This window comes from Ictidomys tridecemlineatus, chromosome 7 (assembly GCF_052094955.1).
Source record: "Ictidomys tridecemlineatus isolate mIctTri1 chromosome 7, mIctTri1.hap1, whole genome shotgun sequence".
NCBI lineage: Eukaryota > Metazoa > Chordata > Mammalia > Rodentia > Sciuridae > Ictidomys > Ictidomys tridecemlineatus.
The window spans coordinates 113,401,840-113,428,078 of NC_135483.1; the positions used below are offsets into that span (position 1 = coordinate 113,401,840).

The following is a 26,239-nucleotide window of genomic DNA, read 5'->3' on the forward strand; positions in this document are numbered from 1 at the left end:
TTTTTCTCTCTTCTCCCCCTCCCCCACCCCAACAAGATTAGAGAGACAGTGTTCCCTTTTCCCCAAGTTAACTACCCTTGAACACACCCACTACAGGGAGGAGATGCCTGCTAAGGATCTGGGAATTGAATATCTCCCAAATTAACAAGTGAATTCTAACACACCAACTGGGAGCCCTGGGACTCCCTACCAGAGCACACCTGGAATGTGAAGAGTTCCTTTAATGCTCCCTTCCCCATCCCTGTCCTTTCTGAAGGGCAGAGTCATAGCCTTTGGAACAGGAGTCCCCTGTGTTTCTCCTTTGCTAGCAAAGCAATAAACCATCATTTTCCTTTTTCTCAAAAACCATGTCCTCATTATTAAATTGGCATTAATTGGCATTGGGGACAAGGACCAAACTTTCGGTTATAGGTTGGTCTGAGAGCCACCATACAGGTGAGAAAACTGCTATTTTCCCTGAACATCTCCCTGTTAAATGCTTTTCCTATACCATAGACAATTCTGCTTCATTTTCCAGCTTCATACATTTAAACAGCATCTCAGAGGAGAATTTCATCAGTCAGACCTGCTCCTTGTTTGCTGTTCACTTTGATTTTATCTTTAATTCCATAACCATGATTAGTTTCACCAACATAGGAGATGCAGGAGGGTGATGGGAAAAGGTCTTTTAACTATTAAATACTGCCAGTTACTCCCCTATGAATTCAGCTTCTGAGGGTTGAGCTTCACTCTCCTGGAAGACAGCCTCCTCTTTTAGAAAACAAAGACAATGAATGTACTTTCCTCCTATCCATGGGGGTTCACAGACTCACAAATAAATCTTCCACTTTATGCAAGTCAAATTCTGTCCTGCATAGAACAAAGGTATGTGTGTTATACTTGGAAAACATTAACTTTCTATTGTTTTACTTAACATGGGGGAATTTCCTCCCTCCCTCAATTTAGCCTTCTCACATAAATTTAACTGAACCTGAGATCTATAACAAGCCCCCCCCCAAATATATTTCTCCGAATTTTTCAAATCTGCCTTCAAAATCTTCATTAAAATATCTATTTAATTTTACTCTGCTTTCCTAATAATTATCTGGCTTATGATTACTTGAGCCTGAGAAACCAACCTCTACCTTAGAGCAAAGCCTGTCCAAGAAAAGGGCATGACCCTTGTCCTTGGAAAGACCCACAGAGCACTCCTAGGCACATACCCACCCTGCTGAACTGTTTATCTACAAATAACAGTAGAGATCTGCGGAGCCAGGTGTCCCTGACTCAGTCAGGCTAGGTAAGGACCCATAGCAACCCCCTAGCAACCACCAATCAGCATGAGACAGGGAAAATAACTGGGATGCCAGATGACTCTTCCAGTAGTTTATGGTGGTTGATAACAAGTTGGGAAACCATGTAGTTTAGCACACACTCCCCTAGTGGCTTTAACCAATGAGTTCAAACGAATCCCCCTCTTATACTAACCAATCACCCTTACCCAACTTGTTCCCGCCAGTGAATGTGCTATTCATGTTTAGAGTTGTTTTATGATTTTCCCTCAGTGTGTGATGATTTGCTAAGAGATGCTATGATGTATGTGAAGTCCCTGCCTTCCCCAAAGAGTGTATAAAACTGCTGCAAACCCTGGCCTTAGGGCCTCTCAGCATCATGTCACCAGTTGCTGTGTGTGCACGAAGGACTGAGCTAGCTCTCAATGAACACCTCTTTGCTGCTTACATTGATCTTGGTCTCTGGTGGTCTTTTGGGGGTCCCCAATTCAAGCATAACAGTGCCCTTTCTTTCAGTATTATTATAACAATTTTATATTCATAGTCAAAGGCACTCTTGTCTCAAGTCCAGTGTGAGGGTTTTAATTTAATAGAAAGATGAGGGCTACATCTTAGAACCAGATTCATGTTGAGCACCACTCTTGACTAGAGTCACAACCTTCATTAGACCCAGATACTACATAGTTTACTACTGAAGCAATGTCATGTTCAAAAATGTAGTTCAACAAACAAATGTAACTACGAAGAAAATTTTATTCTTTACCTGTATCTTTTGAAAAAATATTGAAGTTCATCCAAATGTGTATTTTACAAACTGAATTGTTAAAATAGTGTTTGTTTGGTTACTCTCATCACTCTTTGGTGGGGTTCAGTCCCTGCTATTCTGAAAGACAGCATGTTAGTAATTGAGAAAACAGCAGAAACAAACAGGCAGGTGACTTAGTCACCTTCTTTAACCCTTTTCCCTTGGAGCAGGCCAAACATAAATTCTCTGAGTTTGTTCTGACAAAGGTCCTAAGGCTTGTTTTCTTTCTTTCTTTTTGTGTCTATTGGTTCTATTTAGTTACACTTGTCAGTAGAATTCATTTTGACATAATCATAAAAACAAGGAATATATCTTGTTCTAATTCAGGTCCTAAGGCTTTCATGTCAGAGGTGCCCACACTGCACCGGGAAGAAAGGAACACCTGTATCTCTGAAAATACAGAGACACCTACAATCAGGCAAACAGGCTTGCTAAATCACCCCTACCTGCTTATGACCCCTGGATCTCACCCCTTTTGTCCAGACTTCTCTACAACCACCCACTTCTTCATTAAATTTAGCATAAAAATACACATTTCCTTATTTCGTTGGGGTTTCATTTCTGAAGCCTCTTGTGTCATGTAAAACTTGACAATATAAATATATTTGTTTGTTCTTCTTCTCCTAATGTCTTTTTTTATTATTTTTATTTTTTATAGATGTCTCAGGCATGATCCTAGCCTTAGACGAGAGAGGTCCTTGCTCTCCTGTCTGCTCATACCCACAGTGGCCATGTACTTCTCTCCTCCAACACCCTATACAAATTTCATCTTCATTCCTAGGCTATACCTTCATTTATTTTTTTCTTATTTACTCTCCTCATCTCCATTACTTTATTATATGCTAAATTTGGACTATATAAAATAAACCTTTAGAAAGCTGGTAGGAGGAAGGGAAAGGAGATGAAATGTGGTTATCACTGATGGGGTAAGACATTAGTCTCATCACTCTACTCATAATGGTGTCATAACTATCAAAAATATTAATACTTACTTGAAACAACATGGAGGAAAAACACTTTCATAGTCTACAACTGAGGAAGTATTAAAACGTTTCAAGGGTTTGACCTTTTTTAATCCTTCCAAAGCCCTGCAGGCTGTGAATCATTATTCACATTTTGGTGGTGAGAAAACAAAGGTCCAAAGAAGCATCACACAATTTGTAGCTGGTGAAGTCAAAATTTGATTTCAGGGAGAGTGATGCTAGTATCAAGCTCTTAACCATGAAAAAGACAGAAACAATAGTTTTGATGCTGGTTGGACTATCTTTATGCCACCTTCCAACAACAATGATTTCATAGAAAGTATTTCTGAAAAATTTTCAAGGAGCCATTGTAAGGAAATATTGCAAACACTTTGAAAAGAGGAAGAAAATCTCAATAACTACCTTCAGAAAAAATAGCCTGAATTAATGAGTCAACATCAACATCTGAAAATTTAAGAAAATGTACAGACAAGTTTCACTAAACAAACAAACAAACCCTTCTTGACCAAATTGGATTAGAGCCTGAGTCAAGACAGAATAAGAGCCCAAAGAAAAATTGTACTCACTATCTAAACTGGAATGAACTAAAAGCAAAGAAGACATTTAGAAAGATAATAATTATCATTCCATAACATAACAAAGGAAATACAAGGTTAAGAAAAGTCAATTTAAAAACATGGTTAAATGAATGTTATAATTTCAATGCAGTCTTTTGGGAAGTGAGGCAAATCTCCTTCCATTGGCAAACCTATTAAAGTCAAGCTGAGAGTTAGGTCAGATGATCAGTGCATTCTGATATTTTTAAACTGAAGTTCGGCAGACAAGTAATAAACAGGCAGGGTGTGTATGTCACCTTGCACAGTTAGAAAAAGGTAGGAGAAGTTTTAGTGCTGGGACATTTCCCCTTTGGTAGTTATTGTGGGTGTATTCTATCCAAACTGACCGCATTACTCTGAAGCAAGCCAAAGTTAAAGGAAAGCTAAAGAAAACAAAACAAAACAAAAACTGTTACTTTCCTAGATAGCATCACATTAATCTTAGCCAAATTTCCATCAAGAAAATAGTAGAATATAGCTGAAAGTATTCTATTGCACACAGACCTATATTTTAAAAGAGCAGAGCTTATGCTTCTCTGATATCTATACTTTGTGATTGAAAAACTGTGCTAGAGAGATATAGCAAACAAAAAATTGCAAAGAACCTATTGTGATAAATGATACATGACAAAATTACATTTAAACAGTTACTAGGCCCAAAGGAATCCAGTGGAGAATAAGTGCAAACAATGTGGGGGTTTTCTACTCCTAATTTCGTTGACAAAAATGACAAAATATAGTTATTTCACATAAAGACAGGGAGAAATAGGAAACCTGAAAACATAAAATATGTTGTTCATAGAGAGAGATGACGTTCACATATATTTCAGATTGGCAGTTTTATTTGGAAGGGATCTCTAGATCTTTGCTTTCAAAAACCAGAACTATTAAGAGTAGTACTATAAAGAGAAGCACAGTAGCTTTACCTCTTAACATTTTGGACAGGCAAAACTGTCTAAAGACTAATTTGAAATTCAGTTAGTACATCCTGGGAAAAACATGCAAGCAAATATATCTCTAAATGGGATGCCAAAAGAATGTTGTCAACACATTTGTAAATTTCCAATTCTTTCTTACTACCCTTATCCAACCACCCAAACAAATCAGTTTAAATACAACTTCTTTTACTAATGTCTTTTGAAGCATCGCTGCAGTCAAGTAACCATCTGCCACAAATACAAATAGAGCTACATTCAAGAATTATATTATACAGCCTCCCTAGCAAAGTTCTCAACGTGCAAGCTGTTCTTGTCAAAATCAGAACCATTGTGATGATGCATCTTAATATTCAATCAGACTTTAAGTAAAGAGTGACAAAAGTCCACATATGGATGACAGCTGTTTCTTCAGTAAATATTTTCCCATTTATTGAATGGAGGCTTATGGCAGTTTACGATATGTTCCATCAGATATTTCAGCCTGAACTGCCTGAGGACTATTAAAACAATAACAAGAATAAAAAGTTCAGTTTTTTTTTTTAAATCTTTGCTATAATTTACATCTTCAAAAATAACGATTCCTCCAATTAGAGTGGCAAACAATGTCATTTGCTGGACGGAATCCCTGCCTAATTCTGACTGACGGAAAAACGGACATTAATGGACTCCAAATCTTTTTGTTCTTCACCTCTAAATATAACAGTATGTCTGTAAAATAAAGGCATAATTCCTATATTGATTTGACTTTCTACCACTCTACCATTAAGAACAAAGTTGATGGGAAGTTAAACACTTTAGGACTGTATTTTGATGAATAGTGAAATATTAAAAAGGATTAATGAGTCTATTATCTAATAGAAGGTCATAGAATATAAAGCCTTCTTTTTAACCAATAAACTAGTTTGAAAATTAGAAAAAAAAACTTTAAGAAAAATGAAGATGGATTCTGATGCATAATAACTGCATAATAATATTGGGTGTACATATCTATCATTATAGAAAAAAAAGTTATACTATGAAATAAAAATATCGTTATTGCTTCAGTAATACAGGCGAAAGTATATTGTGCTCCTTTTATAAATGCTAAATGTCATGTTGAACCTAAGTGTGTTAACAGTACACCTTTCGAGTAGCATTTGTGAAACTTGCTAACTACAAGGTCCTTTGCTAAGTCTCAACATGGCTCATCTCTTTAACCTAAAACTATCCTGAGGCTCTTGTCTGGTGATAAAGCAATTCATAGGAGTTTAGAAGGTTGTGTGTGTCTTAGGTTAGGCCTGTAATATTGATCTGCTAAGAAAACAGTATTCCTAGCTTCTGAATTGTGACTTATAGCTTTCTTTCTTTCCTGCAATACACATGTGAAAATCAACAATTTTCTTTTAAAATTTTGAGCCTGTAGTCTTATCATTCTCCACAACTCTTGTCAGACTTTGATCATTTTTTTCTCAAGGGAAACTTTCACAGACCAAACATGATAAAGAAGAATTTCTTACCCTGCTATTGGATCTACTGCTATTGCCTTAGGATTATGAAGCTCCAGATCAATCAGGGTGACACACACAGACCCATTATAATTACAAACAAAGATCCGGTCACTGACGTGGTCCACAAAATAGAGATTTCTGGTGAGCCAATCAATCGCCATTTGTTCCACATCTGAAAAACATAGACATAAAAACATTGAATCATAGGAGCATATCTAGCATCATAAGCCAAAGAGTACATATGTCTGCCATCACAGAGGACATTTCAAAAGTACAGGAACTTTTATGGTAAGAAATTACAAAGAAAATCTCTTGCTATGCCAAAATGAGTGACTTGATTATATAAAATAATGATTGCTTCTTCATAACTTCTCATTATCTAAAGATTGGAGATAGGCCACTCAAATGAAAAAAGAAATTTCTGAATACAGGTTTTTAAAATATAAACTTTCCTTTACTCTTTGCACTTGTCCAACTAGTATATTTAATCCAATGAACACAACAGGTTCAATGGCACAAATAAAATCTATAGTGATACGAGAAGTAAATAACTTTTCTGAACTTAAGGCAAATCCTGGTTTTCAGATCCATATTTCTTAAAAACATAAAAAGGAACATATGGAGAATGTGAGAAGACAAAGCTATAAAATGTTTATTTACAAAAAGTATGAAAAACTTGGAAATAAAGAAAAAGAAGGAGTGACAGTTTCTTCCAATGATGTACTTATTTATGCACTGTGAAAAAAGACCTGGTCAAGGATGAATTCTCTGGAAGAGATGAATGGAATATCCCATATCCACACTGTTTAATGAAGTAGGTGCTATCACACATGTCTATTGAGCATTTCACATGTGGCTATTATGACTGAGAAATGGAATCTTTAATGTATTATATTTTTATTAATTTAAATTTAAATTTAAATTTCAAATAATGTACCTGTTTGATTTGAGCATTGTTTACTTGATCAAACTTATACGCTGTGAAAGTACATGTTAATTTGTTGATAGTTAACTGGTAAAAAAAAAAAAAAGAATAACCCAAAAGAGTATGATTTTATTACCTCATGAGACATTAAGCAATTTTTATCTAACTTATAAATTTCATATAAACATTATTCTTTAAACTGCTATTGATATCCAATTTCAGTAATGCTATTAGACCAGCAATACTGGTCTGGTTCCTTCAATAATGCCATATATCCATTTCTGGCCCATGTTCATTATTTTTTACAAATGCCATGCTTTTGATTTTTAAAAATTCTAGTAGTCCCTCCCTATTCATAAGATATATATTCGGGAACACTTAGTAGATGACTGAAACTATTAGTAGTACCAAAACTCTAGGCACACTGTATTTTTCCCATATATACACACTTATAATATATTTTATTTATAAATTAAGCATAGCAATGTAATGGACATCATTATTCTAAGTACATATATGAAGACATGAATGATGTGACTCTACTTTGGGAATAACCAGAGACATGAAAAATTGTGCTCTAGATGTGTAATATGAATTGAAAGGCACTCTTCTGTCATATAACAAATTAGAATAAATAAAAAGTAAATTAAGCATAGTAAGAAAAGCAATAATAAAATATAGCAATTATAATAAAATATTACAATGAAATTTTATATTGCATTTATGTAAATGTGTCATCATGGTCTCTTTCTTCCTTTTTCTCTCTAAATATCTTATTCTACTCTGATGACCACAACTAACCATAAGTAATGGAAACCACAGAAATCAAAACTGAGGATAAGGAGAAGCTTCTATATACTTTTGATAGGTAATAGACATGAGTGGAAGGAACATGAAGCCAAGGGAATAATCAATTGACTAAACCTATGCTAGCTCTCTACACATGTTTTTTTGTTTGTTTGTTTGTTTGTTTCATTTTGTTTTTTTTTAAGCAATTTACCCAAGACAATTCTGGCCTTTCTCAAAATTAAATGAATAGAATATATTACAACTTATGATAAGCAACTTGGGTTATTGGGATTAAGGAATACATGTGCAAAGTCTCTGTATATAGAATGAAACACAAATTACCCTGACTTAGGACCAGCCAGGAGAAAAAGGGCCATCTATGACCTTTACATAGACCAACAATTCTAAAACTTAGGGAAACAAAACAATTAAAAGCAAAGCCTACAAACTACAAAATCTGTAAGAACAAGTTCCAATTAGAACTACCAGTATACATGGATCTTTAGATTTTTAACAGATTATTTTACTCTTCCTGTAATTGTAAATTTTCTCCTCACTCTGCCTCCACCATGGGTTTTTCTTGGGTACTTATGGAGAGAAACCTGAGCAGTAGAGATTTAGGTATCTAATATTATCCAGCAGTCATTCAAGGAGGTGGTGCTTGGACAGGATTCTTCAAAGACTTTTCATTAAACCTCAGTAAAAGCTGGGACACAAAGAAGAAGGTTGTTAATCACCTCTTTGAGACAATGCACTCTCCTTTTTGAAAATGTTTCCTCTTTCCTTCCTAATATACACTTTGCTATTCATTTACTATGTCTTTTGTCTTGCTTGAAATCTCATGTGAGAACACAAGAGTAGAGAGACAAGTATAATCCCTGCTAACACTTTGATATTTCCTTGCTTGGATTCTGTATAGACCTTAATTGACTAAAGAGAATGACAGAATTCATAACAGCCTTTTCTAACACTGGGCACATTGGAATACTGAATATTTTAAGCTGAATGAAGCTGAGAAACAGCAAGTGTAAGAAAGGCTCTCTGACCTCCCTTCTGCCTCCTGAAGCAGGTCATAAAAACCTCATGTGAGAGATAGCATCCCTACTCCCAATGGAGAGCAACACCCTTAATCCCAAAGTCAAAAGGACACTGAGAAGAATTCGACTAAGAAGACCTTGCTAAATTTATCCCAGTTGATTATCCTTACCTCATACCCATGTCCCACCATGTTTTTCTGTGACTTTTTATGCTTCATCAAACCTAGTATAAATATACTCACATCTAATCATTTTAGCAGGTTTTCATTTCTTACAAAGACTCCCCTATCACATAAAGCTTACACTACTTAAACACGTTCCTCTATCCTTTTTAGTCAAATTTGCATGATACCAGCTGGAGAAACAAAGATGGGTACAGAATTTTTCCCCCCCTCTGGAAGAGTGAATTTCTTTAATCTGAATCTAAGCATTTTTCCTACTCCCAGTCTCAAAATACTTCCTCAGTAACATGCTGCTTCAGTGAACAATGATCTCTCAACAGAGAGACAAACATAATCGTATATGCCAGCATTACCATTCATAATGGTATACTGTCAAAACAAGGTAGAGAAAGTGGCAACTTTGTGGGACTTTCTGTCATGTCCTATAAGGATAAGCAGAAAGCAAATATTGCAATTCATTGGATACAGATTTTTTAGGTCATCTATTATACTTTCATTCCTGAATTATGTAGCTTTTTATGAAAACATAAATATTTAAATGTTACCCAAACTGCAAGGAGATTTTTATCAGCCAACTCAGCAATCAGGATTTTAAAAAGTCTGAATTATTTGTCTCCTCAAAAGTTGGAAAAGCATGCTTTGTTTTGCTTTTGAATCTTTTTACATTATTATATCAGCAAGGGCTCAGAACTCACTGCTTTAAATGCCATTTCAAATACCTTGGGTTTAGGTCAAGTATGTGCCATTGTACATTCAAGGCCCCATCCTTCATGCTGAGCCTGCAGTTGCTTTAGTCTGAGCAATTGTAATTTCAGACAAAAGAGCTGTTTGACAGCATTCCTACCTTCTTTCAATTCTTTATCATTTCAGAAAGATTCTCTGCTACTAAAACAATAGGTATCCTTAACAGCAGTCCACATTTGAAGCAGTGAGAGCGGTGAGGTCTCACTAAAGAGATTAACTAGTCAAACACTTAGTAATCGTGGGGAATTGGTTTAGTTTCTTTTTCTTACAGTTGAAGTTTCTGTCTTTAATGTAATTTGTATTAAGATTGGAAAGATTAGGCAATTAGACATAGAGTTCAAGCAAGCAAGCCAAGAAAATAAACAGATACAGATAATGTTGGTGCTCAGAAAATGATACTTCAAAATCTGGTGTACTGTGAACCAAGGAGATTAGAAGGCATCAGAAGCAAAATCTCTTCACATTTCTCCTGCCCTCTTTATTCTTTTTCCCTCTTTCCAAAAATGAACCATAGAAACTACAATTTCTCTTTTCCAAGAAGGAGCAGAGAAACCAGAAATTCTTTTCCCCAAAGTAAGCCATAATACCTAGATTAATTATTCTAAACTTCTCCTAGTTTTTGCTGGAGGATCTGGTCATAAAGAAATTTTCTTACCCATATTACTGTCAGTAGGTGGTAAGACCTTTATTCCAGAGTGGTCCTGGCTCTACATGAAGGAGTAAGCCTTGCTGGATTCTCTCCTCAAACTATTACCATTGTATCATGCCCTTTTTGTCCAATCACTTTCCTACATGGATGGTCCACTCCTCATGAATAAATGAAGTATATACATACACAGTTATCTCATGGAAAATTTTGATTAAATAAAATTACTTTGCTTTCCTCTTATTAACTTGTCTTTTACTATTTAAAAACACTATGACTCTTGTGATGGTTGATGATACATATTATCCCTCCTGATCCCTACAACAGAAACATAGGGAGGCAGGAAGGTAGATATAAGTGGATATAGATAGATAGATAGATTTGGACAAATTTAAAAATAATTGAAACAGACTGAATTTGTCCCCTCCCCTCTTGAATTAACAGCAACTTCTGCTGAGAGAAGAAAGCTAAAGGGCCTGTAACCCACACCCCCACTACGTTAACAGGCACTAAAAAAGATGGAGCGAAGATGGCCCCTGGCCTGGCCTAACACAGGCTAACTAAATCTGTATATGTCCATTTCCCAACTTTTGTTTTACTAACCTGCAGCTGCTGCTTCTTCCTATAAAATTTTGCTCAATTTCAGGAATTTCAGAGATGGAACTTTTGAAACTAATTTCTTCCAACTTCCTTTAAAGCTGTCTTTATATAAAACCTATTTTTCTATCAATTTGACTATTTCTGGAGTAGGGAACTTATGATCTAGGCTCTTCCCTCCAAGGTGGTTTTAGAGCTGCTTCTGGGAACACCACTGAATACTTCCCAAAGCATAAGCTTTTATTCTCATCAGCATGGCATTGAAGATTTTTATATGTCTGAATTATTTTTCTATATCAAGAATTCTAGAAGTGATCTGAGCATTGTAGGAGACAGATGACTTTTCTAGACAACATATTGATTATTTCATCTTTATTTGCTGAAATATAACAAAATTCTTAGGAGATTATTGAAGATAACCATAATCATTTTATGATGTTGCTAAAACAAAAAACTTAATACTTTGCTATTACTTTACTATTACTAGAACAGAGGTTTTTTTTTTTTTTTTTTTTTTTTTTTTTTAGAGAGAGAGACAGAGAGAGAGAGAGAGAGAGAGAGAGAGAGAGAGAGAGAGAGAGAATTTAATATTTATTATTTTTTAGTTTTCAGCGGACACAACATCTTTGTTTGTATGTGGTGCTGAGGACAGAACCCAGGCCACACGCATGCCAGGTGAGCGTGCTACCGCTTGAGCCACACTCCCAGCCCCAGAACAGAGTTTTAAATGTCTTTCTGTTAATGCATTTTCCTAGTTGCTTTTTATTCTTTCTTCAACCAAAGGTCCCCTGGATTTTGCTCCTTGTTTCTTTGAAATGACTGTTCCTTTGGTCACTCAGAATTTCTTAATTACCAAAAGTTATTGAGATTTTTTTTTTCATTTTTAGAACATTTGAAAATATGGACCACTCACCTTCTAAAATAAAATTTAGTCTAATATGCATATTGGCAAAAAGTAAGATAATATATAAAGGAATACTGAAAGTATTTCAAAACCTGGAAAGAACTATATAAATGTAAGAAATAATTAGCAATATTAAAAAAAATTATTCATCAGATTTAACAACTTAAAGTTGTATTCAGTGGAAATTAATTGAAATAAAATTCAAGGGAAAAAATAACAAGAAAAAGTAATGAATTCTTATATTTCAAATTGACTGATACATTAGATTTTTTATTATGCCATAAAGCAAGTAATTAATTGCCAGAGTTGGTGAATGTAGATCTTAAACATTTTAAATTCACTAAAAAGCAGTATATACAGTTATGGATTAAACTTTGTACTCCTCAAATTTCTATGTTGCAACCTTAACCCCCAGAACCTCAAAATGTGATTTTACTGAAAGATAAGGTCTTTAAATAGGTGATTAAGTTAAAAAGAGGTCATTAGTTTCATGCCTGATCAAATCTGACTTGTGTCCTCATGGGACAAGATAAGAACATTCAGGGAGATACCAGAGATCCATGTGCAAGGTAAAGGCTATACAGGGCATATAAGAAGGTGGCAAGGTGACCACTGGGAAAAGAATACTCAGGGGAATTCAACCTTGTGGGTATTTTTGTCTTGGATTTCTGACCTCTATAAATGTACAAAACAATGTTTTTTGTTTTTCATTATTCTAGCCACAATCAGTGTTTCATTAAGACAGCTCTAGCAAACCAATACATGTACTTAAGAATTATTTAAAAGAGTGGTCGCTGCCTCAAAATTATTGAGAATTAAACTTTGATTTCTTAAAGAAAAAAATACAAATGGGATATCTGTGATTTTCATTGTCTAATAAGAGCTCAGCAAAACTAGCTAATTCTTCTGGGAAATAAATCTTTGATTGACTTATAAATGGCTACTTAAAAGTCCATAAGGATCAAAAAGATAACATAAATAACCCAAAGTTGCTAATAGGGATTATATCAACTCTAGACAAATGCTAGAAATTATACACCTAATAAGTCAGGCTCATCTTCATCTACTTGTTTTGATAGAAAAAATGATTCATTATTTCAGAGAAGCTGAAAATATGGATTTTGAATTTCAGCTAAAATCTTCCAAGTTTTTATATGTTCAGCTAACTTTCAAAGCTATAAAAATTATATATCAAGCAAAAACTATCTAAAACAACATTGGATTAAAGTTCCCTTGTATGATTATAGTAATATTGATTATAATATAATTAAAGCAAACACTATATTATTAATTCAACTTAGCCTTTTTATTAAAATATATTTTTGAAAAGAACACTAACATTTAAAAGCTATTTTCTTGATTTAAACAACCAAAATATTCAGTTTAAGAAGCGCTAAGTGGGTTAAATCAGAAAATAAGCAACAAGAACACAGCAAGATGACCTCCAGTAGGTGTTGCATAGGTATCAGTTGCCTCCCAATGTGAAATAAGAGACTGTCCTTTAGTTTACAACTTTGAGAAAGCTTGACATCCATGTGTCCTAGAAAATACTGCAGAACTAAGTAAAGAAATTAAATGTTAATTAATGATAATATAGGCACTTAGTAGCTTTCATGTTTTAAAAATATATCCATAGGTTATATTTTTAAACACCTCCTTTCAAGAGGCAGTGATTGATCCTTTTTTTGAGTATGGGCTAAACTTTGTGACTCCCCTTCTATCGAACACAATATTACAGAAACAATAAAGTGGAAGTATTAGTCACAAAAGGCATGGTAACTTCCATTTTTTTCTCCCCGGGACCAGCTGCCATGCTATGGGATACTGTGCAGAGGTCCTTGTTTCAAGAAACTGAACATCCTACCAACAGTGACAGGAGAAGCCAGGAAGGCAAACTAGCAGTCCAGTTAAGGCCCCAGATGCCCATGTTCCTGGACTATATCATGATTGTAGCCTCATAACAGACCCTATAAATAGAACCACATAACTGGGTCACTCCTGAATTTCTGACCAATAGAAATTTCAAGATAATAGATGTTTACTGTTTTAAAACCAATAAATTTGGCATACTTTGTTATGTAGTAATACATAGCTCATTAAGTTGTTGAATCTCTGTAGTTTTAAAGGACAAATTTTGTTGACTTCTCAGCAATTGGATCTCATTTTTAGACCTGTATCTATACTGGACCTAAATTAGACTACCTATATCAATAACTGTTTAAATTGACCGAGTCATAGTATAGCAGTAATGCTGAAAACAGAGGACATTCCAGAAATGCTTATAAATGAAACTAAAAATGTAAAGACAATCTTTCTTGAAAATTACTGTTTTCTTTTTTAAAATATATGGTTTTTATACCCAAACTATTGCATTTGCATACCTCTACACTTGCTACACATGCATCCTTTATCTTGTGTTATTTTCAAGAATATCAGAGTCAGATGGCATTAGTGTTATGAAGAAAATAAAACAGGATAACTGAGAGAGTGACTGGTCAGAGAAAGCATCTGGAGAGAGTTGGTATTTGAACTGAGAATGACAAGAAAATGCTAGCCATGTGGAGATTTGAGTCTAGGGCCTACCAAGCAGACATGAGAATGCCATATTCTAAAATAGGAGAGCCTGGTGGAAGGAGCTATATCGTAGTTAAAATGTGAGTGAATTAGGGATGAAACAGCAGACATCGGAAGGAAGGGGCATATAATCCATGGTAAGATGATGGGTTTTATTCTAATTACATCATAAAATCAGGAAATTACTTTGCCTCAAACATAATTTTTATTTGTATCATGCAGTAAATGTGCATGATATAAAAAGTAAAACACCTCAAGGAGACTTAAGATAAAATAGAGGAGTTTTCATTCCAACCCTCTTTATTTACCTCCAATTGTTTTAGCTATTTTAATTGTATATATTTACTTCCATAATTCTACACAACTGTTTCTACTATTATTTTTAAGTTTTAAGAATTTGTATAATTTATATAAGATTAGGTTTTTATTCCTTATATTCTTTTATTCCTATATCTCTTCTGCATTCATACTTTCTCTTCCTTTATCCTCCAATCTCAATTTTTTATTAAATTAATATTCATTGTTCATATAATTAGGACTATATAAATTTTTGCGGATAGGTGAGAAAGCTTAATATTACATGTCATTCTTTAAAAAGCTTTTAGCTTTTTTTAGAGTTAATTGTCTCATGTTCCAACTTTTTTGGTTACAGTTTATTATTGTATAATTCTACAAAAGAACTCTTCAAATAGGAAAAAATATACATATCTATATCTATCTATATATGTGTATATATCTCAGTTTTGCATTCAGATTTTTGTTGCTGCTTTTTCCTTGGGCATCCTTCCTGTTGCCTGCCAACCTCCTGCTCCAGTGTCTGCTGGCTGCCTCCCTAGACATGGCCTTGGATCTTCTTATTTTACTAGTTTAAACATTCACTGCTTCTGAAATTAAACAACCCCTCCTGCCAAAGAAGTTGTCTGACCATGTGGGGTGAGATAAGGAACCTAGAAGCCACATTACTTTTAAAACAGATGATTCTCTTATTACTAGCCCCATTTTGTGTTCCCACCTTCAGAGGTAAACAGTGTCTCCATTTTTTTCTTTCCTTTTCTTTCTTTCTTCCTTTTTCTTTTTCTTTTCTTTCTTTCTTTCTTTTTTTTCTTTCTTTCTTTTTTTTTTTTTTGAAGGACAGGGCTGATATTTCTCCACATTGCCCAGGCTGGCCTAGAACTCTCTACCCTTCTGCCTTAGCCTACCTAGTAGCTGGGATTACAGGAATGTAGCACCAAGGTTCTAGGCCTCTTTTTTTAGTTATTCTTTGGTTATTTATCTTGAAACTACAGCTGTACTCACTTCACAAAACAGAGAACTATTAAGCCTTGTTCACTTATTGTTCAATCATCTGTATTTTGTTATCTAAAATTGTCTCCCATACTTTGTCTCTTTTTTGTTCTTTTGGCTAATATATTCAAAGACATTTATTTACTGTGTTCATAGTAGAGTTTCAAGAAAGAAGATATATATGTATATATACACACTTTTATTCTAGTTATGTGTTTAAGACAAAGTCTTTGAGGACAGTTCAAGCAGGGAAGTGACAAGTTTGTTCACCATTAAAACAGAATACCATAGAGATGTATTTGTAGCTGCACACAACATAATCTGATCAATTTCAATCTAGTTCCTCCCCTTGCCCTCCCTTTTTTTTCTTTTCCTAATTCCTTTCCTCTACCCCAATACACTTTTTTACATTCTTCTTAAAAATAATTTATTTATTTATTTTTGCATTACAACTTAAACGATAAAGATGCAACAGAATTAGAATCAACAAAAATAAATAAATATATTCAGTTTGTTAAGTCACTTATAACTCAATAAAGATATTTTTAAATGGTTTAAAAAAACAGAATATCATTCTGATCGCTGTGTGGACAACAGCAGACTCTGAGAAATAGTCAATGGTTTAATGAGATTGCAGGAGCGATCTCTAGGAAAGGAGATGTGGTAGCTCTGAAGAGGGTCAGAACAGTGCTGAAGTTATATAGCAGGTACCACATACATTGCTGTCATCAATAGTAAATATATAATCATATTTAAAGAGACATTTAAGTTGTGTTTTAATGCCGGTGAGGAGCAAAGAATAGGAGGAGAAATTGTGAAGATATCTCTCTTTTTCATACACACGTACACTCAAAAAATTTAAAATACTGATAGTTTCTATCCACTTTTCTTTCTTTTGTATGTCATGAATACTTTAACTTAATGTACTAATTTCATTGAAATATTGCTCCCAAGCCTGTGAGGTTAAAAAATTGTAAGATTGTAGGGCAACCTATTGGATTTTCCTTGATTTATGTCTCTTCGATGGTTTAAGTGAAAGCTTAATGTTTAGGTTTTATACCACATTTCTTTGCTAGCACAATTGAAAATACTGATAAAATGATATAATTGCATTCATTTTTATTTTCATGTGTCATCATAAATTTTATCAGGAAGCATGTATTCACTTTATCCCTTTAAAATAGTATTAAATAAACTTAGTTGAGCAAACAAAGTCTCTGCTTGATTCAATAATTAAAATGATATTATAAAAATTCAGTTAGGATGGACTGTGACAGGCCCTAGAATACACTCTGTGTCTCATTGTAGAGCCCTTTCTACTTCCTTTACCTAATAAAAGAGTGTCCCCTTTTAGGCTCTGATTATGGTTTTTAAATGGATAAAATGACATATAAATGTACATTAAGAATAGATCTGATTATGAGTAGATTTGAGATCTACATAGAATGTGTGTGATTTTATGGGAAAAGACAAGGCGGGTGCTTCTGGCATGAGGTGGTGGGTCAGTGTTAGACAATATCATTGAGTCTGTGATGTTCTTGTTTTTTATTAGGGGAAGGGGCACCAGTGAACATTTGCCCCTGTTCCTTCCACTTCACTGTCACTATTTCCCAGTTCCTCTTTCTAACATAAGCAACTAGCCAGTCTTAACTCCTATGGTGGAGGTACTTGGAAGGATCTCAGGATTTTTCTATTTCCCCAGCAAAAACAGTTTAACAGTGGTACCCTTTCCCAATTTGACCAGTGAGTCAAATGAACTCTTCTTTCATTCTACTGTCCTCTCTCTCCACCTTACCAACATTCTATTAGCAAATCTTGAGGCTTCCACAGGAAGGCCCACCCTTCCTCTGTATCTACTACTTGTTGTTTTGACACTATCTTCTCTCCTCTGGGTGGCCACAATAGCTTCTTTAAAAAAAAACAAACAAACAAATGAAACAAACAAACAAACAACAACATAAAAACTCCTTTATTTTAATTTTTTTTAAAAAAAATTGATTCTTTTTAGTTATATGTGATAGTAGAATCTACTTTGATATATTTATACAAGCATGGAATATATCTTATGGTAATTAGGATCCAAGTTTTGTGGATAGCTTTTTAATTGCTCTCTCTGACTCCCTTCTGAGCATACTAAAAAGCACCCATAATGATTACTGTTAAACCCAAATATATGATGATACCAAAAAAAAAATTCCATACTTTTACATTTAGTATTTGTTAAGTTGATGGCAGGTGAAGAAGAGTCTTCATAGTGAATCTGAAGATTTGCTTTTATTAAAAAGTGCTTTCATCAGCATCTTTAAAAATATGCATATTTTGCTGAACTGTAGCTCAACTTTAAGTCAAAACCCTACAAAGTATTTCCCTCATGAAAATTTGCCACAAAGACCACTTAAGAACTGAAATATAGAGGGATACATTTGAATTTTTTGTTTTGCCCACAGTTTTAGTGAAAAATGGTTTTACTCTCAATAATTTGGTCTCTATTTTCCAAAATAATACTCCTTTCCTTAAAGTCTGAAATGGAATTCTACCATTTACTATAAAATCCTGTCTTTATTTTACTTTTTTATTTGTTCTTTGTAGTTATATGTGACAGTAGAGTATATTTTGATATATTTGTACAAATATGGAGTATATCTTATTCTAATTAGGATCCCAGTCTTGTGGTTGTACATGATGTGAAATTTCACTTTGGTGTATTCATATATATACATAGGAAAGTCATGTCAGAATTATAGCATACAAGGCTCCTAGTGCCGTAGTTTTATCACATTTCCCTTGCTCACTGAGTTGCAGTTACACTTGCTTCTTCACTTTTTCTTGAACCTGCAAAGAATGCTTCCTCCCTAAGACATTTTTACTTCATCTTCAGAGAGAATAGCATCTGACATGAGCATGGTTTGTGCTCTCTTTATTTAGATATTTGCTCAAATGTCAGTTTCTCAGGAAGGTTTCATTTGATATTAAGAAGACCACTCATCCCTGCATGCATGTACACAAACACACAGACACACACACACACACACACACACACAGACACACACACACACACACACACACACACATTCATCCTCATCAGTTTATATAGTTGCTATAATTTTATTTCCTTTGTAGCATTTATCAAGGATAACTTAATTAGTTATTTATGAGTTTGCTACTTTGTTCCCTTGATACATAAGCCCTATAGAGCTGGAATCCTGTATATCTAATTCAATGCTGTATTTTGAAAGTCCAGAACAGTGTTGTAAGATCCCAGTAGATATTTGTAAATGAATATTGTTTCCACATTCACAGTAGCATTTGCTAAAAAGTCTTTGCTAAATATCTGTGCTTGCCCCTCTTCATCAGGAAGTATAGGAGTGATCCGAATTCCCAGATTCTTTGTTCTTAAGTCAGCTGGAATATTTTCCTTGCTTTTGCTCATGAGCTCAAATTTGGCAAGTCACTATTCTTTGCCCAGGAAAGAAGGATTGGATGAATAATTCTATGAAAGGACAATTAGGCAGACAGTAACATTCAGGAATGAGCACTCAGAGTAGTTACAATAATGCAAGGAATTACAGTTCCATTTAACAGTGTAAGAATAATGATAACCTAGTGAGCCTGAGTGAATAAAAAGGAAAAGATCAGAACAATGTCCTGACAAAATGTGTAGAGGATTTAATGCCACCATACCCACATGCATTAAAAGACTGCCACATCTTGACTTCCACAGCCCTTACTTTCCATGATTGTCATGATAGGAAATAAGCCTATCTACCTGCTACCTAGAAACATTTTTTGACACTTAGAGTCACAAAAATTTTTGACACAAAAATTATTCCTGTTTGCTAAAGGAAGAATTTACTGACAAATCCGTAGGTTTGTCTTTGAAACAACTGAACACCTTCAACAGTTTTGTTTGCATATATTAGATTATTTTACTTTTTGATTCATGTCCTTGAAAATAGTTTTATGTTATTATTATTCTTCTCTTCATATTTTTTTTTAAGAGAGAGAGAGAATTTATTTATTTATTTAAGTTCTCGGCGGACACAACATCTCTGTTTGTATGTGGTGCTTAGGATCGAACCCGGGCCGCACGTATGCCAGGCAAGCGCGCTACCGCTTGAGCCACATCCCCAGCCCTTTTCTTCATATTATATATATAATTTATTATTGTATATCATTATATTGCTATTGATTATTATTTATTTACCATATCTCTCAACTTACCCAGGCTATAGACTCTGAACCAGAATCAAAACAAATAGAAGATCATATGTATATCCCCTAGGCAATAGTTGTAATGTATAATAAGTGAAGAAGAGACTGGACTGATACATTTTCTGTGGAATAACTCTTTAATAAAGAGATTCAGATATAAGATATATTCAGTCTGGGAAAAGAAATGTCAACCATGAAACCCAATGACCAAATATTTGTAGAATGCTTCCTCAGCGGTGTTCCTACTGAAAAACACTTCAGATATTAGCCTTATTCTATTGTCAAGATTAATTACATAAAGGTCATGAAATGGCACTAGTTTTGGAGAAATATGCATTGCAAAAATATCAATAAAAGTCTTCGGATTGTTCCGTTTTTTAAAAGAGCCAATGCCAACAATCAAAATCAATCACCAAGTAATTCTTTTAATTTGACATGTGTGGGAACTATTTTTTAAGAGAAACATTGAAGTATACTGAAAAGTATTAGGTCATCTGAAGAGGGGAGTGACATTAGAAATATTTAAATCTAGAATGATTCTACAATGACAACCTTAGAATCCTCTACCTTAGATATCTCTTTCCCAAAGTTAGCCTCTGGGTCATCCAAATGGAAACTGGGATGTTACTTTTCTAAGGATTTCTACAAGAACTCCACATGGGTAAGTTGGTAAATAAATGTAGTTGTATATTTAAGACAAAAGAAAGGAGAACTATAGAATACTCAACTGAGAATGAGATCAGGCGCATTCAGGGTGGTATGGCCATAGACTCAACTGAGAATGAAATCCAGATATGATAATAAAGTAGTTGTTGAAATTAATTCTGTAGGAACTCAGATTTTTAAGACTCTACTTGCGTTCATTGGGAAATAAAAGCAAAACTAGAGAATAATCAACTGAAATTCATAATAATAAAATAATTGCTGATAGTAAATTCTGAAATAACTCATAAGAATTCATTCAATCTATGTGTGTACACATTACATAATATGTCAATGCCCACCTAATAGCACTTGTTCTCTATCCAAGCCAAAAGAGATATATTATTAGTCTTAAAATAATGTCTCTTATAAAAGCTCCAACAAAAAAACTGTAAGAAAATATGTTTGCTTTATAGTTGGCTAGAATAACCTGCTAATACTTTTCAATTTTGTATAATGATGATTACATTTAAATCATGTATTGATGCAGTGACCCACACCTATAAGTCCAGCTACTTGGGAGGCTAAGGCAGGAGAATTGCAATTTTGAGGCCAACCTCAGTAATTAAGCAAGACCCTGTCTCAAAATAAAGTAAAATAAGGCTCGGGATATAGTTTAGTTTAAAATGCTTGCTTTCTAGGTTCATTCTCCAGGGCCACTGTGTACATTAATGAATGAAGCAGGTAATATATAGAATATGAACTGTGAAAAATTTATTATCTGTAAAATTCAAGGAAAAATGTTAGAAAATAAGGTTGATTAAGTATATTAAAATGATTACACTGACTCTCCACATAATTTTGTATGCATATCATGGATATAGAATGAACTTTACTTGAGAGCTACAGATAAAAGCTCAAGCTAAACATGTAGAATGGGATGGAACACTGAGATGACTATTTGCATAATTTGTACATTAAAAGCACTTTGTCTCTATTATCATTATTTTGCCAACAAATATTTTTTACACAAATTATATGAGCACCCGGTGTTATTCCCCATGGCTCTTTCCATGAGTAAGCAAAGTCATAGTGCATTCCCTTAAGCCCAAAATTGTTATGGAGATAAATATGATAGCTCTAATTTATTTAGTTATTTATTTTTTACAAAGCAAGTTTTATAGGTGTAAGTTGAAGTAAGTATCAATATCATTCCAGAGAAAAACCTAAAGGAAAGCCTTACTATATTTTTAAATGATATTTTTTTTAATTGACTAGAAGTGGTTCCTGTTCATAACTTGAGAGACATAACTCTCAGGGAAGAAAAGACAAACAATATGAAAAAAAAGCCACTTATATACAAATTCTGCATTTGTGTGTCCATAGAATTCAGTGATATCATCTTTCTTCCTACCAGACAAGCTTTTGACATGGATAGCCATGACGGAAGTTGAAATACCTTGAAAGATACAATTAATCCACTGGACCTAATAGAGTATCTTGGAAAAAATATGGGAGTCTTTTTTTTTAAAGTAAATTAATGACTCCAAGATATGAAATTATGAAAATCACAAGGTGACATACACACATCCAGAAGCCATATCAGTAAGAAAAGGACATTTTAAATTCTCAAGGGACACAAAGCCCAATAAGAAATCAGTTACAGTGACACCAAAATTAATTCCATTGCATACTCTGGATTGGGTCTCTCAACCTCATTCTATTCTCTGTCCATTTGAGGAGATTGAAAATTTTAAAACTATCTTCTCCTCATGAGCTTGAGGAATAAAGTTATACTTGTTAATTCATTTTTTATTAGTTGCTCATGACAATACAATGATCTTGACATATCATACATTTGATTCAAATGGGGTATGAATTCCCATTTTTCCACATGTACAGGTTAAAGGATCACATTGGTTATATGGCCACGTATATACATACAGCAATGTGCATTCAGAAGTTTGCTTATCTTATACACACAACTTAAACAGATCAATATCAATGGAGGAAATAGAAGAAGCCATCAAAAGACTACCAAACAAGAAAAGCCCAGGACCGGAAGGGTATAGAGCAGAGTTTTACAAAACCTTTAAAGAAAAACTAATACCAATACTTTTCAAGTTATCTCAGGAAATAGAAAAAGAGGGAGCTCTTCCAAATTCATTCTACGAGGCCAACATCACCCTGATTCTGAAACCAGACAAAGACACTTCAAAGAAAGAAAACTACAGACCAATATCTCTAATGAACTTAGATGCAAAAATCCTCAATAAAATTCTGGCAAATCGGATACAAAAACATATCAAAAAAATTGTGCACCATGATCAAGTAGGATTCATCCCTGGGATGCAAGGCTGGTTCAATATATGGAAATCAATAAATGTTATTCACTGCATCAATAGACTTAAAGATAAGAACCATATGATCATCTCGATAGATGCAGAAAAAGCATTCGACAAAGTAGAGCATCCCTTTATGTTCAAAACACTAGAAAAACTAGGGATAACAGGAACTTACCTCAACATTGTAAAAGATATCTATGCTAAGCCTCAGGCTAGCATCATTCTAAATGAAGAAAAATTGAAGGCATTGCCTCTAAAATCTGGAACAAGACAGGGATGCCCTCTCTCACCACTTCTATTCAACATATTTCTCGAAACACTGGCCAGAGCAATTAGACAGATGAAAGAAATTAAAGGCATAAAGATAGGAAAAGAAGAACTTAAATTGGCACTATTTGCAGATAAATGATCCTATACGTAGCAGACCCGAAAGGTTCTACAAAGAAACTTCTAGAGCTAGTAAATGAATTCAGCAAAGTGCCAGGATATAAAATCAACATGCATAAATCAAAGGCATTCCTGTATATCAGCAACAAATCCTTTGAAATGGAATTGAGGACAACCACCCCATTCACAATATCCTCAAAAATAAATAAATAAATAAAATACTTGGGAATCAACAAAAGAGTTCAAAGATTTATACAATGAAAACTACAGAACCCTAAAGAGAGAAATAGAAGATCTTAGAAGATGGAAAAATATACCCTGTTCATGGATAGGCAGAACTAACATCATCAAAATGGCAATACTATCAAAAGTACTCTATAGGTTTAATTTAATGCAATTCCAATCAAAATCCCAATGGCATTTCTTGTAGAAATAGATAAAGCAATCATGAAATTTATCTGGAAAAATAAAAGAACCAGAATAGCAAAAGCAATTCTAAGCAGGAAGAGTGAAACAGGCGGTATAGTGATACCAGACTTTAAACTATGCTTCAGAGCAATCGTAACAAAACAGCATGGTACTGGTACCAAAACAGGTGGGTGGACTAATAGTACAGAATAGAGGGCACAGAGACCAATCCAAAAAATTACAACTACCTTATATTAGACAAAGGTGCTAAAAGCATGCAATGGAGAAAGGAGAGCATCTTCAACAAATGGTGCTGGGAAAACTGGAAATCCATATGCAACAAAATGAAACTGAATCCCTTTCTCTTGCCATGCACAAAAGTTAACTCAAAATAGATCAAAGAGCTAGGGATCAAACAAGAAACTCTGCATCTGATAGAAGAAAAAGTTGGCTCTAATCTCCATCTCGTGGTGTCAAGCTCCAAATTCCTTAATAGGACACTTATAGCACAAGAGTTAAAAATCAAGAATCAACAAATGGGACATACTCAAAACAATAAGAGAGGTAAATAGGGAGCTACATCCTGGGAACAAATTTTTACTCCTCACACTTCAGATAGAGCCCATAGAGCCCTAATATCCAGAGTATACAAAGAACTCAAAAAATTAAACAATAAGAAAACAAATAACCCAATCAACAAATGGGCCAAGGACCTGAACAGACACTTCTCAGAGAAGGACATACAATTCATCAACAAATACACGAAAAAATGCTCACCATCTCTAGCAGTCAGAGAAATGCAAATTAAAACCACCCTATGATACCATCTCATTCCAGTAAGATTGGCAGCCATTCTGAAGTCAAACAACAACAAGTGCTGGTGAGGATGTGGGGAAAAGGGTATACTTGTACATTGCTGGTGGGACTGCAAATTGGTGCAGCCAATCTGGAAAACAGTATGGAGATTCCTGGGAAAGCTGGGAATGGAACCAGCTATTCAACCCAGCTAATCCCTTTCTCGGACTATTCCCCAAAGACCTAAAAAATAGCATACTATAGGGATACAGCTACATCAATGTTCACAGCAGCACAATTCACAATAACTAGAATGTGGAACCAACCTAGATGCCAGTCAATAGATGAATGGATAAAAATAAAATGTGGCATTTGTACACAATGGAATATTAATCAGCACTAAAATCTAACAAAATTATGGCATTTGCCGGGAAACAGATGGCATTAGAGTAGATTATGCTAAGTGAAGCTAGCCAATCCCTAAAAAACAAATGCCTAATGTCTTCTTTGATATAAGGAGGGCAACTCAAAACAGAGCAGGGAGGAAGAGCATGAGAAGACGATTACCATTAAACAGGGATGAGAGGTGGGAGGGAATGGGAGAGAGAAGGGGAATTGCATAGAAATGGAAGGAGACCCTCATTGTTATGCAAAATTACATATAAGAGGATGTGAGGGGAAAGGGGGAAAAAAGAGAAGAAATGAATTACAGTAGAGGGGGTAGAGAGAGAAGATGGGAGGGGAGGGGAGGGAAGGGGGGATAGGAAGGGGATAGGAATGGCAGCAGAATAAAACAGACACTAGTATAGCAGTATGTATAAACGTGGATGTATAACCAATGTGATCCTGCAATCTGTACACGTGGTAAAAATAAGAATTCATAACCCACTTGAATCAAATGTATCAAGAGCATTGTAATGCTTTGAGCAACCAATATCTTTTTTTTTCAACTGGAAAACATAATTGAAAGAAAAAGAATTTGTGCTTAAAGTAGTGTTCGAGTGTACATCATTCTGCTTTCTGTGTGACAAGAAGAGGTGTGGGTTGTAGTGATAATGGCAATGGCCTCATTATAAGCTCTCCTAATTCTTGGAATTAGGTGTGTTCAGACTCATTTTCAGGCAGCACCAGAAACAGTAATGGGCTCTTGCTTTGAGCATAGTTCCAGGGGAGGCCTAAGAAATAGTGGTTCCTAAAGTGCTGCTTTGTTTTGTGTGTTGTTTTTAAAAGCACATCCTTCAATTTCCTTTGATCTCTTCCAACAATTTTGAGAACATTCTGTATTAAAGTAATTCATGATTTAAGGAGCAAGTTTTTCTCCCCTGCACAGAAACTAAATTGATAAGCCAATATCAGAAAAAAAAGAATATTTCTTAAGATACAATGGACCTTTTTTAAAGAAAAATTAGAGACTTTATAATAATTTTGATTTCATATACTGCCCATGATTCCAAAGTTTCTATGTATTTTTAAATTACATAAAAATAAAACTGGGCTGGAATTGTGGCTCAGTGGCAGAGCACTTGCCTAGCATGTGTGAAGGACTGGGTTCGATCCTCAGCACCACACATAAGTAAATAACAAATAAAGGTACATCAACAATTAAAAAATATTTAAAAAAATAAATCTTAAGTCTAAGTGAGTTATTTCATAGGTATAATAAATTATTCTGATCAGTATATAAAAGC

At 34.4% G+C, this 26,239-nt stretch overlaps 1 protein-coding gene across 5 annotated transcripts in view; it reads right to left on the bottom strand.

The window, feature by feature from the left end:
* The window catches only part of Lrp1b (LDL receptor related protein 1B), a 1,779,935-nt gene that overhangs the window by 908,788 nt on the left and 844,908 nt on the right, over positions 1-26,239 (bottom strand). For all 5 annotated transcript variants that reach the window (XM_078017329.1, XM_078017328.1, XM_078017330.1 and 2 more), the window contains exon 7: positions 6,090-6,252. In XM_078017329.1, the coding sequence (XP_077873455.1) occupies positions 6,090-6,252 (163 nt within the window). The remainder of the gene's footprint in view (positions 1-6,089; positions 6,253-26,239) is intronic.